General features: G+C 49.0%; 2 protein-coding genes across 32 annotated transcripts in view; one reads left to right on the top strand and one right to left on the bottom strand.

The window, feature by feature from the left end:
• The window catches only part of LOC135909146 (roundabout homolog 2-like), a 103512-nt gene extending 102371 nt beyond the window's left edge, over window positions 1–1141 (bottom strand). For all 3 annotated transcript variants that reach the window (XM_065440979.2, XM_070536935.1, XM_070536934.1), the window contains exon 1: window positions 713–1141. In XM_065440979.2, coding sequence (XP_065297051.1) covers window positions 713–833 — 121 coding nt within the window. In that variant the 5' untranslated portion in view covers window positions 834–1141. The remainder of the gene's footprint in view (window positions 1–712) is intronic.
• LOC135909148 (uncharacterized) overlaps window positions 1–15612 on the top strand; it is a 758332-nt gene that overhangs the window by 196289 nt on the left and 546431 nt on the right. The gene's annotated exons all lie outside the window — the stretch shown is intronic.

Raw genomic sequence — 15612 nt, 5'->3', positions numbered from 1 at the left:
GTCATGAAATAAGTATTTTACCCTCTTCTTCCCTTATAGCTCACGGGCGCGATCACTATCTGGATCACACATTCTCAGCCATACGCTGTAAACTAAGCAAGCAAGGATGCATTGTTGAAGTAAAAAAACCACTCACAAAACACTAAGGACAAGAAGAGAGGTTATCACCACAACGGCTGTCGTTGTGGTGTGAACCTCTCTTTTTGTCCTTAGTGTTTTGTGACTGGTTTTTTCTTCCAACTATGTACCAACTGGCCTGGATTTCAACCTTTCTGCAAAGGATGCATTGCCTATGGCATGCGTGAGGATTTATTCACTGTACTTTACTACGCGCCTCAGGCGCTCGCAGCCTCTTCAGGCAAAGGTGCATATTCCTCTAATCCAAGTGCCGCACGATATTTTTTCTCGTGCCCGAATGATTCTATTCTATCAACACATCGAACCGCCACCAATATTGTTGTTGTACTTGTACTTTAATATGAGCGTCACAGCGAGGACTGCGGCGGAAATGTGCCTTGAGTGTCCTTACTGAACGGCCGGTGAATGTATTATTCGAATCCTAAGCATACCACTAGCATGGTGATCTTTTTGTTTGTCCCTTAATTTCATTTTGATTACCACACTGCTCCACTTCGCCAACAGACTCAGCAGTTAACCATTCCGCGCACAAGCTGCAGACGGTCGGACACGTGAGCGTTATCGGGCGACTCACCTTCATCGGCGGCGATCGCAGCGCAGAGGAGGAGTGCAACAAGGGAGGACGCGATAATCCGAGGAGCCTTCGTTATCCGAAGGAGAAGGCACCGCTGGCGGCGATCGCAACGGCTTGCCATGATTCGTTGATCATGCTACGGTCGCAACCAACACCAGCGTCGATTTCCCTTTCTACCACTGATGCCCGGCGGCAGCGTCACGCGGCTCTCCGCCCCACTGTCCAAACGGCCGCAGTCGCGTGCCCGGCACGTTGTCTTCCGGGGGCAACCGGCCGGCACAAGGTAGCGTCGTGTTGGCCTCTCGGAACCAGTCGCACGCGCGGCACGCGCACCGATCACTCCTTCGACGATGGGCGCGCGCAAACGGAGAGAGTGAAGAGTGAAACGAACGCGGCACGCAAGCCGTGTCGGTTGTCTCTCGACGCGCCCGCGCCGACGCCTTGACAAGGGATACGAATGCACCGCCTGCGCCGAAGAGCGGACCGCTCGACCGCTGCCGCCGTCGCGATGCCAGCGCCCTGCCGACCGGAGCGGCGGCCGATGTGCGGAGGTTTCGGGGGAGAGTTGAGCAGAGATGCCCTGGAGGGGCATCCTGGCGTCGGGAGAAGTGGGAATGGGGCGATGCCGACGGCATGGTATTCGTCGGCTTATTCAAAAACGCGCTTCATCTGCCACGTGGAGGGCTATGCTTAGAGCATATACACAAATATACAAAGGTGTGTACAGAAGCGACGGCTGCTGCTTTAACTCGTGCAGTGTAGCTTTAGATGGGTCGTGCGGAGGCATTGGATGTGGTTCCCGTAGGCGGCAGGTTGTGTTTTTGTGAACTTCCCTTTTATTATTTTCTTTCTTAAATATAAGACGCTTATGGCTAATTTACCTCTTAATCATAATTAATTCTGCAATTCATGTTTAAATGAAGTTTAATTTTCATCTGCTCTCCGTGCCACCATTTTTTGTTCGCATCGTGGGGTGGTTAATAAAACACAGCTTCTCCGTTACACTGATTATTTTCGTTCGATACGTATGGTACGTCGCTATATGCACATTGGCCATTACCATAATGAGATACGGAAGAGAATAAAACATCAAAGCCGATGGTTTCCAGCCTCTTGCACAATATGTGAGATATATTCATTGAACGAATGCTCTATTCCACAATCCCCCAGAAATGAAAGAAAGGCACCTAATGAGAAAATTATGTTGAGTCTGAAAGGACTGCGCAATGGTCGATGCCTGACGTATGGCTTCTTCGATTGAATTTCTTGAGGAGGCATTGCATCTTTCCTCTACATTCACAGTGCTGCCACATCAGGTTTATTGAGCACGATGGTCCCCTGTGGAGAAGAATAATAGCTTGTTTGCTTATTCTAACTATTCTTTGGAGATATAGGTATGTTTATCGTTCCTTCTGTGGTATTCGGCGCTTCAGTGCATGGACGGCACCTTGGAAACTACACGTGTGCACGAAGCTTGGAAATGGGTGTCTGTCCCCAATCCGAGGGCGTTCCCGCCTAATAGGGGCATTGGTACAGCACAAGGCAATTGTGCACGAGGCAATCACAGTGCTGCCACATCAGGTTTATTGGGCACGATGGTCCCCTGTGGAGAAGAATAATAGCTTGTTTGCTTATTCTAACTATTCTTTGGAGATATAGGTATGTTTATCGTTCCTTCTGTGGTATTCGGCGCTTCAGTGCATGGACGGCACCTTGGAAACTACACGTGTGCACGAAGCTTGGAAATGGGTGTCTGTCCCCAATCCGAGGGCGTTCCCGCCTAATAGGGGCATCGGTACACCACAAGGCAATTGTGCACGAGGCAATCACAGGGCTGCCACATCAGGTTTATTGGGCACGATGGTCCCCTGTGGAGAAGAATAATAGCTTGTTTGCTTATTCTAACTATTCTTTGGAGATATAGGTATGTTTATCGTTCCTTCTGTGGTATTCGGCGCTTCAGTGCATGAACGGCACCTTGGAAACTACACGTGTGCACGAAGCTTGGAAATGGGTGTCTGTCCCCAATCCGAGGGCGTTCCCGCCTAATAGGGGCATCGGTACACCACAAGGCAATTGTGCACGAGGCAATCACAGGGCTGCCACATCAGGTTTATTGGGCACGATGGTCCCCTGTGGAGAAGAATAATAGCTTGTTTGCTTATTCTAACTATTCTTTGGAGATATAGGTGTGTTTATCGTTCCTTCTGTGGTATTCGGCGCTTCAGTGCATGGACGGCACCTTGGAAACTACACGTGTGCACGAAGCTTGGAAATGGGTGTCTGTCCCCAATCCGAGGGCGTTCCCGCCTAATAGGGGCATCGGTACACCACAAGGCAATTGTGCACGAGGCAATCACAGGGCTGCCACATCAGGTTTATTGGGCACGATGGTCCCCTGTGGAGAAGAATAATAGCTTGTTTGCTTATTCTAACTATTCTTTGGAGATATAGGTATGTTTATCGTTCCTTCTGTGGTATTCGGCGCTTCAGTGCATGGACGGCACCTTGGAAACTACACGTGTGCACGAAGCTTGGAAATGGGTGTCTGTCCCCAATCCGAGGGCGTTCCCGCCTAATAGGGGCATCGGTACACCACAAGGCAATTGTGCACGAGGCAATCACAGGGCTGCCACATCAGGTTTATTGGGCACGATGGTCCCCTGTGGAGAAGAATAATAGCTTGTTTGCTTATTCTAACTATTCTTTGGAGATATAGGTATGTTTATCGTTCCTTCTGTGGTATTCGGCGCTTCAGTGCATGGACGGCACCTTGGAAACTACACGTGTGCACGAAGCTTGGAAATGGGTGTCTGTCCCCAATCCGAGGGCGTTCCCGCCTAATAGGGGCATCGGTACACCACAAGGCAATTGTGCACGAGGCAATCACAGGGCTGCCACATCAGGTTTATTGGGCACGATGGTCCCCTGTGGAGAAGAATAATAGCTTGTTTGCTTATTCTAACTATTCTTTGGAGATATAGGTATGTTTATCGTTCCTTCTGTGGTATTCGGCGCTTCAGTGCATGAACGGCACCTTGGAAACTACACGTGTGCACGAAGCTTGGAAATGGGTGTCTGTCCCCAATCCGAGGGCGTTCCCGCCTAATAGGGGCATCGGTACACCACAAGGCAATTGTGCACGAGGCAATCACAGGGCTGCCACATCAGGTTTATTGGGCACGATGGTCCCCTGTGGAGAAGAATAATAGCTTGTTTGCTTATTCTAACTATTCTTTGGAGATATAGGTATGTTTATCGTTCCTTCTGTGGTATTCGGCGCTTCAGTGCATGGACGGCACCTTGGAAACTACACGTGTGCACGAAGCTTGGAAATGGGTGTCTGTCCCCAATCCGAGGGCGTTCCCGCCTAATAGGGGCATCGGTACACCACAAGGCAATTGTGCACGAGGCAATCACAGGGCTGCCACATCAGGTTTATTGGGCACGATGGTCCCCTGTGGAGAAGAATAATAGCTTGTTTGCTTATTCTAACTATTCTTTGGAGATATAGGTATGTTTATCGTTCCTTCTGTGGTATTCGGCGCTTCAGTGCATGAACGGCACCTTGGAAACTACACGTGTGCACGAAGCTTGGAAATGGGTGTCTGTCCCCAATCCGAGGGCGTTCCCGCCTAATAGGGGCATCGGTACACCACAAGGCAATTGTGCACGAGGCAATCACAGGGCTGCCACATCAGGTTTATTGGGCACGATGGTCCCCTGTGGAGAAGAATAATAGCTTGTTTGCTTATTCTAACTATTCTTTGGAGATATAGGTATGTTTATCGTTCCTTCTGTGGTATTCGGCGCTTCAGTGCATGAACGGCACCTTGGAAACTACACGTGTGCACGAAGCTTGGAAATGGGTGTCTGTCCCCAATCCGAGGGCGTTCCCGCCTAATAGGGGCATCGGTACACCACAAGGCAATTGTGCACGAGGCAATCACAGGGCTGCCACATCAGGTTTATTGGGCACGATGGTCCCCTGTGGAGAAGAATAATAGCTTGTTTGCTTATTCTAACTATTCTTTGGAGATATAGGTATGTTTATCGTTCCTTCTGTGGTATTCGGCGCTTCAGTGCATGGACGGCACCTTGGAAACTACACGTGTGCACGAAGCTTGGAAATGGGTGTCTGTCCCCAATCCGAGGGCGTTCCCGCCTAATAGGGGCATCGGTACACCACAAGGCAATTGTGCACGAGGCAATCACAGGGCTGCCACATCAGGTTTATTGGGCACGATGGTCCCCTGTGGAGAAGAATAATAGCTTGTTTGCTTATTCTAACTATTCTTTGGAGATATAGGTATGTTTATCGTTCCTTCTGTGGTATTCGGCGCTTCAGTGCATGAACGGCACCTTGGAAACTACACGTGTGCACGAAGCTTGGAAATGGGTGTCTGTCCCCAATCCGAGGGCGTTCCCGCCTAATAGGGGCATCGGTACACCACAAGGCAATTGTGCACGAGGCAATCACAGGGCTGCCACATCAGGTTTATTGGGCACGATGGTCCCCTGTGGAGAAGAATAATAGCTTGTTTGCTTATTCTAACTATTCTTTGGAGATATAGGTATGTTTATCGTTCCTTCTGTGGTATTCGGCGCTTCAGTGCATGAACGGCACCTTGGAAACTACACGTGTGCACGAAGCTTGGAAATGGGTGTCTGTCCCCAATCCGAGGGCGTTCCCGCCTAATAGGGGCATCGGTACACCACAAGGCAATTGTGCACGAGGCAATCACAGGGCTGCCACATCAGGTTTATTGGGCACGATGGTCCCCTGTGGAGAAGAATAATAGCTTGTTTGCTTATTCTAACTATTCTTTGGAGATATAGGTATGTTTATCGTTCCTTCTGTGGTATTCGGCGCTTCAGTGCATGAACGGCACCTTGGAAACTACACGTGTGCACGAAGCTTGGAAATGGGTGTCTGTCCCCAATCCGAGGGCGTTCCCGCCTAATAGGGGCATCGGTACACCACAAGGCAATTGTGCACGAGGCAATCACAGGGCTGCCACATCAGGTTTATTGGGCACGATGGTCCCCTGTGGAGAAGAATAATAGCTTGTTTGCTTATTCTAACTATTCTTTGGAGATATAGGTATGTTTATCGTTCCTTCTGTGGTATTCGGCGCTTCAGTGCATGGACGGCACCTTGGAAACTACACGTGTGCACGAAGCTTGGAAATGGGTGTCTGTCCCCAATCCGAGGGCGTTCCCGCCTAATAGGGGCATCGGTACACCACAAGGCAATTGTGCACGAGGCAATCACAGGGCTGCCACATCAGGTTTATTGGGCACGATGGTCCCCTGTGGAGAAGAATAATAGCTTGTTTGCTTATTCTAACTATTCTTTGGAGATATAGGTATGTTTATCGTTCCTTCTGTGGTATTCGGCGCTTCAGTGCATGAACGGCACCTTGGAAACTACACGTGTGCACGAAGCTTGGAAATGGGTGTCTGTCCCCAATCCGAGGGCGTTCCCGCCTAATAGGGGCATCGGTACACCACAAGGCAATTGTGCACGAGGCAATCACAGGGCTGCCACATCAGGTTTATTGGGCACGATGGTCCCCTGTGGAGAAGAATAATAGCTTGTTTGCTTATTCTAACTATTCTTTGGAGATATAGGTATGTTTATCGTTCCTTCTGTGGTATTCGGCGCTTCAGTGCATGGACGGCACCTTGGAAACTACACGTGTGCACGAAGCTTGGAAATGGGTGTCTGTCCCCAATCCGAGGGCGTTCCCGCCTAATAGGGGCATCGGTACACCACAAGGCAATTGTGCACGAGGCAATCACAGGGCTGCCACATCAGGTTTATTGGGCACGATGGTCCCCTGTGGAGAAGAATAATAGCTTGTTTGCTTATTCTAACTATTCTTTGGAGATATAGGTATGTTTATCGTTCCTTCTGTGGTATTCGGCGCTTCAGTGCATGGACGGCACCTTGGAAACTACACGTGTGCACGAAGCTTGGAAATGGGTGTCTGTCCCCAATCCGAGGGCGTTCCCGCCTAATAGGGGCATCGGTACACCACAAGGCAATTGTGCACGAGGCAATCACAGGGCTGCCACATCAGGTTTATTGGGCACGATGGTCCCCTGTGGAGAAGAATAATAGCTTGTTTGCTTATTCTAACTATTCTTTGGAGATATAGGTATGTTTATCGTTCCTTCTGTGGTATTCGGCGCTTCAGTGCATGGACGGCACCTTGGAAACTACACGTGTGCACGAAGCTTGGAAATGGGTGTCTGTCCCCAATCCGAGGGCGTTCCCGCCTAATAGGGGCATTGGTACACCACAAGGCAATTGCCGCCATGGGAGTGGCCTACCCTTCCTTTATTGACTCAATTTTGTGCTAACGGCGGTTTCAATAGGATTTGAAGGGAGTAGGTTCCTGCCCCAAGACGCATGTATCAAACCTGCAAAAAGCTTGGCGCCAGGCCGGACGACGCTGGCACGAATTTTGGGTTCGGCTACCACATGTGACAAGTTTTTTTCGTCCACTGACACTCTCCGTATTCCTGATTATTTTCTAGATCTCAATTTCAGCCACAGCAAATTACTTGTATGCTTTCCTTCGGCTTCATCGACTGTTGGCTTTATATTATCGTGATTTAAAAAATCGAACTTCTAGGTTTCTTTTCTGCTTGTACTGTTAATGGCGGTTCCCATTGCTTGTTTCTGTTTCGTTCGTTTATGGATTCGTCTTCTTTTTTATTTATACAATCTTCTGGGCGCATCTTCCTTTTTCCGTGTTTTTACTATGTCACTACGGTTTGTTTCTTTTCGCTTCTTGTTCCCTGGGTCAGACTGCAGCGCCATTTTCAGTAACCCCCCAAACATCTCTCTCTAACTCTGCTTTTTGTTGCGGCAGTGGTTTTGAAGTCACTTGTGCCACCGCATCTCCCTCTGCTTTGCTTTCAACTTTCCATTTGCTTTTTTGACAAGGTCGCGTTGTGTCTTGCGGTTTCACTTTACGCGGGCATTTGACTGCGCGGAGTGACCCCAACTGCAGCTGCTCAGCAAATTGGGCACTCTAGCTGCCTTCGCATGCCCTGCGGCGATGCGGGTGGTAGGAGTCGCTCACAAAGCGTTCTACTAGAATTTCTCCCCGCTTCGAAAGAGGACCATGCAGCGACACATCTTGGTTTCCCCGAGCAAGCAATTTTTTTTTCTTAGACTGTATAGGCCTGTAGAGCCAATTTTTGTTGAAGTAGTATGAGACACCAAGATGAGAGGAAGAAGGAATGGCTGCTTGCACTTGCCGCCCATCTACTGGACGTTTGCTGGCTTGCGGTTGTACTTTTCTTATAGTTGGTGTTCTCGTTTCTCTTTGACCATTTGGTGTCCCGTTCGTAAAACTACTCTCCTTTTCAGGGAAGTGTCCTTTCCTCAAGAAAAGCATTCGTCACCGAGCACTTCACTCCAACCTTGTTCCGTTCTGAGTTTTACAGCCCGTAAAATCTTCTCAAGCTTTCCCACATTTGTCCGAACTCACCCAAGCGGCATACAATCGAGCAATCAAGATGAAAGGAGCATGGGTGCCCACAAAGCATTTGTGTCCGGCCAACGGTAAAAGGCAAAAGAACGACATGCTGCAATGGTTACTGCGAAATTCGGCATTGTAACAGAACTGCAGTTCAGTGAAGTACGTAGCGAATGCAGCACAGTGTTTACCGTTTAATCTAGAAGCCTTTAGTTAAACGAGATCGTAAATAGCAAAATTCCAAATTATTGCCACACCATGCCTAGCCTAATCGTGCAACTTACCGCTCTTTCTCTCAAGTGTATAATACTGTTATTTGCGGCTGACAGATGTCAATCAACCACTAAGCCGTAATAAACTGCTTACTTCCGAACTGTTGGTATGTATCTATTCGTGCCTTTACGTCGCGCAATACGTACGTCATCGGACGTGCCGAGATACAGCCGCCTACATACAAATGCTAGGGAGCCCCTGAAACGTCGTAACGACATGTCGCGGCAAAAATCCCAGACAACGCGCACACCCACCATGCACGGGAGGCAAAGCCGCGTTACACGTGCGAAACAAAAGCAGATGCGAAACAACAGCACCCACATTACGCAAAAAAAAAGGAGGGTGCGCGTTGCCTCTGATGAGGGTGTTACTGCACGCGTCACGTCTTCCTCCTGTCGTTTTCGCTCTTGCTCCAACCCACGGCGGACTCCCGACAAACAAGAAATAACTCAGGGAACAGCCTGACGTGTGCTCGGTGAGGCTTGACGCGCAAGGAGAGGTCGTCCTCCTGTTCACTGCCTCTCTGGGCTCCCGAATTTCTTTACGACGCCAACCTGATTATTTACAGCGGCTTCTAGCTCGGCGGCGGCTCTTCACCCCGACCGCAGCAGATGCTGCAACCCGTAGGAAGGTGGTTGGGGGTCCCCGCGGGCTCTTTCGCTGCTTCCCTTGCGTGATGAGCTCGAACGGGTGAGCGCGAGGCGCAAGCTAACCCGCCTTCGAAAAAAAAAAAGCAAGGGGTCTTCCTTTCCCGCAGCATCTGCGATGGGGGTCTTCCCCACCGAAAAGGGTTTCCGATCCGCTTCAGGGGGCAATAATTCATCGCGCGTCCTTTCCCTGCTTAATACGACCAAACCCTGTCCTCCCTCTCCCATTGAAGCAGGCGGGAGGGTGAGTACCAACGACACTTGGAACGCTGAGAACTTCGCGTCCCCTATGCTCCCCGAAGAATAGAGGGCAGCCTGTGCTCCATCTTGTAGGCGAGGAGAGGACTGCGCCCCGGCCAGCTGCGATGTCACGGTGCATACCTGAACATCGGCAGTCGGGGTTGCCCGCTGACGTCGACCCATGGGACGCACTTTAGCGCCACGTCGCGTCTGCTCAAAAGTACTTCCACTCCTCTATGAAACGCCGACTTCTCAGACTGCTTTTCAATGGAAAATAAGGACGACCACCTGGCGAGGAATGGCCGGCAGCACAGGGTGATTCTCGGCTTTCCAGGTGGGCTTGCGAAACGAAGTCCAACAAGACGGAGCTAGAAAGGAAAGAACAGGTTCCCCCGTAAAGTAAATTTTCCAATACGCACGCGCAAACACTTCACTGCACGTGTCATTGCTCGGAGTATTTTCGCCGGACAGTGCACATGCATGTTAAGGACAGGTCAGACAATAAGGAGGGTTCTCGCTCTTTGCAGTCCCTGAAGGCTAGCTAAAGAAGTACTGCCACAACAGCGGCATTATTGTATTAACGAAAAGAAAAACCTCCTCCTTCGCTGCACTTTTCTCTTCGATTTGCACCCGCGACACAGCATTCATACTACTGAATTCGCCCCACGTGACCTCGTTCGGGGCCGCGGACGGCGTTCTCGAGAACTGGCTTAGAAACACGCAGCCAAATCGAAGCAACTGAGAAAATACCGACAATCAGCACTAAATAAAATTGAAAGTTTATCCGCATGTCAAATATTGCCGGCCGTTGGTGGGCACTCTGCGCTTCCACCGGATGAATAGATACGCTGCTTGCCTTGCCACTTACTTCACAGATATAATTTCATGCGCCGCCCTTACTTAATGAGCCTAAGGTAACGACGCTGTGCATAGCAGGCATGCTGTAAAGACAAAGAATTTCTTCGTACCACTCAAGTGTGCGAAAGTGCCCATCTGCTTGCGTGTAATTTAATAATTATGGTATTTTACTTGCCGCCAAAATCACGATCTGATTATGAGGGACGCCGTAGTGGGGGGACTCCGGAAATTTGGACCACCTGCGGTTCTTTAACATGCACCTAAATTTCGTATAATTTTCATTTTCTTTATTAAATCATATGCATAATACTGGCTCAGCACATTGCACACGAACAGATAAAGACAAGTCTAATAAACAAAGATGATGTGGGGCCTCTCAAAGCCAATAATTACGCTATTGGCAATTCAGAAGCAAGATCCCTGGATACGTGATGTTTAACAACACATGTGCCGGACGCCGGATGTAGATTGTTGAAATAACAAGATGCACATCAAAGAAAATTATTTAGGCATGGTTTGGATGGTAATTTGATAAAGCCACTCAAGCTTTCAATTAATTTGACAAATCCACTCAAGCTATCAAGGTCAAGGTTTAACAGCGCGTACTTACCAGGGAAGAGACGAGATGGCGACACACACTTGCTTCCTTTCGCATTTCACACCCGACAGTACTGCAACAGCTCGGTCGCCTGTCAGCTCTACTGAAGGAAAGTAGCAGTTAGAAAGGAAGATAAGTAAAGAGTGAGGGATGAGGAAGAAGACACATAAGGAAACACGCATGCAAAAAAAAAAATCAAGCACGCCACCACAGGAGTCACAGGTAGGCCGACCTAGAGCCCCAAGGAACAGCATTTTTTTCTTTTACCTACGTGACCACAAAACGATAGCTGATGCACAGGGATATCTCACGTGTCATCACGGGGTGAGCCATGTCACGTACGTCAGTTATCTCGTGCATGAGGTCTACCTTCTGCTTTTGTCCACGACGCGAGTTTCCACGAAAGGCTCCACGCACATACGCTCGTTACACAGCAAAGCGGCCTCACGAAGTCGTGAAAATAACACCTCTTGTAACTGCTTTGGTAATTTGGGCCGTCTTTTGCTCAAGCGAACCGTGATGCTGGACACGCTGAGATTATTTGTAGGGCTGTATTCTGAGTGAAAGAAAACCGTCCATAGATTACGTGTCGCCTGATAGTGAACACGTTGGAGACACACAAGTTCAGATTCTTTGATGCCGTCGCATGAGAGATCTTGTATTCAATTAAGCTATACTACATAGAACAATAACTGCGCCTGTTAAGCTGATTCAAGTGTCAAGTTCACCTCCTTGTGGAAAAAAATGGAGAGATTCGGCTGCATGACAACAATGGAAGCGCACTGCGTTTGCACCAGAGACATTCTTTGCAGCACTGGCCGATACACCTTGCCCCATATAGCTGATGACGTTCTGCTAACGAATTTCTCCATCCTAATAAACACAGAGAATGCCTGAAAAGCAACACCCCTCTTTATTTGTTTTTGGCACAAAATATATTAGTGGTTTTATTCATATAACTGTAAGCTGTCTAAACCTTGTTCCCTTTTGTAAAGCCGCCTTACTAAATGCCCTTTTCAGGCCAGTAAGGTATCATGAATGAATGAATGAATGAATGAATGAATGAATGAATGAATGAATGAATGAATGAATGAATGAATGATGGAGGGGAGGGGGGGGAGAGGTCAACTGAAAAAGCACTCACAGGCATTCTGGCCTGGACGAAAAATTTTCTTTGATAAAACGCAATTCCATCTAGGTAACATCGCTCAAATGATTACACCACCAATGACAATCTGGTGCACTTTCTTTCACTGCTAAGGACTACATGCTCTATAACAGTGACTTAGCAGCTTATATCTACTACTTGTCAACATTATTTAGACTGTAGATGAGCGTGTGAAACAAAATATGTATATTTAACAGCAAGCCAGGAGAAAGCATGTTCATGGAAGCGCAAATGAAGATTTATAACACCGGTGTCGTGTGTTTCGATAATATCGGTTTTAATACAACTTTCTCTTTCCGCCGTAGAACTACATGCAATGTACATTTCTTTTCCGAGTTAACAGATCGCATTCGCAGCACGCCACTGGCCAGGATCCCACGCACAAGTATGTTAAACAGGTCACGTACCTTTCTCCTTAAACCATTGCAGAAACTTTCTTCCAGATGTTCGAGTTCTACTCTATGCGCTCGTTGGTGACTTCTTCGAGCCATTCTGCCATTGTGCATGTCTTTAAGAAAATGACTTAGGCTTTCACTGGATGCCTAGCAATGCCAAATGTGTCCAAATGCTAGCAATGCGTTGTGGTGTCCAAATGCCAAATAAAGCCAAATGTGCGCTATTGTCAACGGCTCGTCGCTCGTCGCCTCTGATCTTTTCCGACAGCCAGGTTCAAAGAAAAGCGCCCTTGGGGAGTCCGGAGGGATCTTCCCAGGCTTTGTGGCAGACCTCTGCCACATGCGTTTGTGATTCACTGCATGCTCGCGAAATGACCCTCAGACAGGTGGCCTGCTTTTATGTAACAAAGGGAGCAGCGCTCTTCACCTACAATGGCGCCGACTACTCCTTTGCGCAGTGCAAGCAATACTGAAACTACAGAAAGACTGAAATACACTGTAGAAACTAACATTTGTAAAGTACTGCACACGAATAAGATAACAGAAGAGAGTAAACGAACGACACTGATATAGTTACACGCATAGTTCCGTAAACAAGTGAAAGTGCAGGAAAAAGTCCGAAGATATGCAGATAAGTTGAGATTTTGGAAACCTCGTAGGCATCGAATGACTGAGCCTTTCCGTCATAGCCTGGTACGAGGAAAAGAAAATTACTCCTAGAGTTACAGAAAAGAATTTGCCAAAGGCAGCGTGTTTTCTCCCTTTGGCGACGCTGTGCTTGCGTGGTTAGAAACGTAGGTCGAGGTAAGCTCACTGTTTGCAGTGTCGGAATAGAAATGCAGCATTTCTTTTAACATTGGCGACCACATAGTTTGGTGAGACGATCCACTTGGATGAAAAAAAAATTGTTTTCACCGTTATTAGAGCCCTTGCACACATTGCCCGTAGAATACATCGTTGTGGTGTCCGCAGACGTTTTCGCAGCAGCTCGCCCAGGTCTAAGCTCTGTCTTTTCAGCTCCGTATGTTCACCTGTTCCGTTAAACTTCCTCACCGTGGAATTGCCAGAGGCGCTCGTTGGTCTTCGGCTACACGCGAGTATTCCATGAAGACAAATCGGAAATAGCATAGACTCGCGGTTAACTAGGTGAAGCATACTTATTACGTCCATAGTATTCCAGGAACTTAATGCATGTGCATATCTCCCACGTGAAAGGAATAGCCCACACCGTCTGTTGGTGATAACATATCCTTCATTATTCATGTCATTAAACATTATTGGAGCTCTTTATAAACAACTATGCCATATATTCCAACGAGAAATGGCACATGGTCTATATCGTGAATGTGGGAAAGATTTTTTCATCATGCTTATTCTGCGCTTCATCATTGACCATATGTTGGAACGTGGATAAATGGACGGCCTGTGACTGAAATAAAGTGAATTTAAAGTTTGCGATAGAAGGGATCTCGCCCCTTCTTGTCTTCACCTCGTTTGTCATGCGCCGTATCCTTTCCTAAGCAATATGAACCAACTATAGCCCCCCGCAGGGGCGTCTGCGTCAGCAGGCGTTTGGTGTGTTGCGACACCACGGACCCGAGCACATGAGGGTTGGACCCTCCCGCGTGTAGCCGTGCGCGGCTTAGCCGTGTCCGGGGAAAGGGGGATCCTGGAGGTTGAGCCGATGCCGGGTGCTCGGACCTTTAAGGCCCCCCGGCGGAGGCAACACACCTCTTCGGCCTCTGCTTCACGTAGACGGCACCCCCGGACTGACCCACCCGGGGGAAATCGGTAGTTGCCTTTTCCTGTCTCTCTCTTCCTCTAGTCTTCGTCTTTCCCTCACTTTTCATCTTTCCTGTCTTCTCCTAGCTTCCGCTTACTTCCGATTTTTCCAGGCAGCAAGGGTATACCTTGTGTGAATAGCCAGCCTAGGTTATATCATATTTGGTTATAGTGGTAATGTACAGCTGGCGTTTGCAGGCCGTGTTTCACAGGTCCTGCAACGTCCCCTTGTAGGACTCCACGGTGGGTGGCTGGCGTTACTGCCGAAATTACAATCTCTTATGGCTTCTTCTTTTCCCACCTTACCTGATCGCTCCCTCAAGAGGGGGCGCACCGATGATGTCTTCGAATTTTTCGCCCGTCAAAAAGAAACTTTTCCTCGTTTCCATGTAGTGCACTCCGAAACACCAGACAAACCCGTGCGAGCAATGTCACCATTCCTAGTGTCCAAGTCTCTTACCCAAGTTTTTGGTACAGGTTATAAAGCATCCAGGATGGCAAGCGGTGATCTCCTCTTGGAACTCCGCAACCAGAAACAATATGAAAAGCTACCCAATCTAGTTTCATTTGGTGACGCCAAAGTAACCGTAACTCCTCATCGTACCATGAATACCACCCGTGGCGTAGTCTCTGATGATGATCTCTTGGAGCTGACTGAGGCTGAGCTCTTGGAGGGCTTCAGTGAGCAGAATGTCATAAATGTTAAGCGAATTAAGATGAGGCGTGATAATAAGGAAATACAGACCAAACATCTGATACTTACTTTTGGCACAAGTGTTCTGCCCGAGTCCATCGAGGCCGGGTATATCAAGCTCCGAGTTCGCCCGTATGTTCCCAATCCCCTGCGTTGTTTTAAATGCCAGCGTTTCGGTCACAGCTCACAGAGATGCCGAGGCCGCGAAACCTGCGCGAAATGCAGTGCTCATGAGCACACCTCTGAATCTTGTGAAAACTCTCCCCATTGTGTAAACTGTGAAGGCGAGCACGCCGCGTACTCGCGGTCGTGCCCGTCTTGGAAGAAAGAAAAGGAAATAGTTACGATTAAAGTAAAAGAAAACATAAGTTTCAAAGAAGCACGCAGGCGGGTATCTTTCCTGCCAAAGCACACCTTTGCCGAAGTGGCGCGTCAGGGGGCAGCGCTACAACGGCCTCCGGCGGCTGTCCGTCCCACACCCAGTGAGGCGGCAGTGACGCCATCCGCCCCCTCGGCGACTGCAGCTAACGCTGCTACGCCACCACAGCAGGCGGGGCCAACGACCACGAAGGTGGGTGCAGCCGAGGCTACCCCAACCTCCCCGGCCCCGTCCAGCGCTGGCAACAACCGGCGCAGCCAGATCCCTCAGGGAGCCCCACCGACCTCCGGGCTGGTGGGTGCAGGGGTCTTGCCTTCCGAGGCAGGACCCTCACAGAGAACTTCTCGCTCGCACGAGCATGTGTCCGGCG

The sequence above is a fragment of the Dermacentor albipictus genome, chromosome 4 (genome assembly GCF_038994185.2).
Source record: "Dermacentor albipictus isolate Rhodes 1998 colony chromosome 4, USDA_Dalb.pri_finalv2, whole genome shotgun sequence".
Lineage (NCBI taxonomy): Eukaryota > Metazoa > Arthropoda > Arachnida > Ixodida > Ixodidae > Dermacentor > Dermacentor albipictus.
This window is presented reverse-complemented; position numbering and strand designations above follow the sequence as displayed.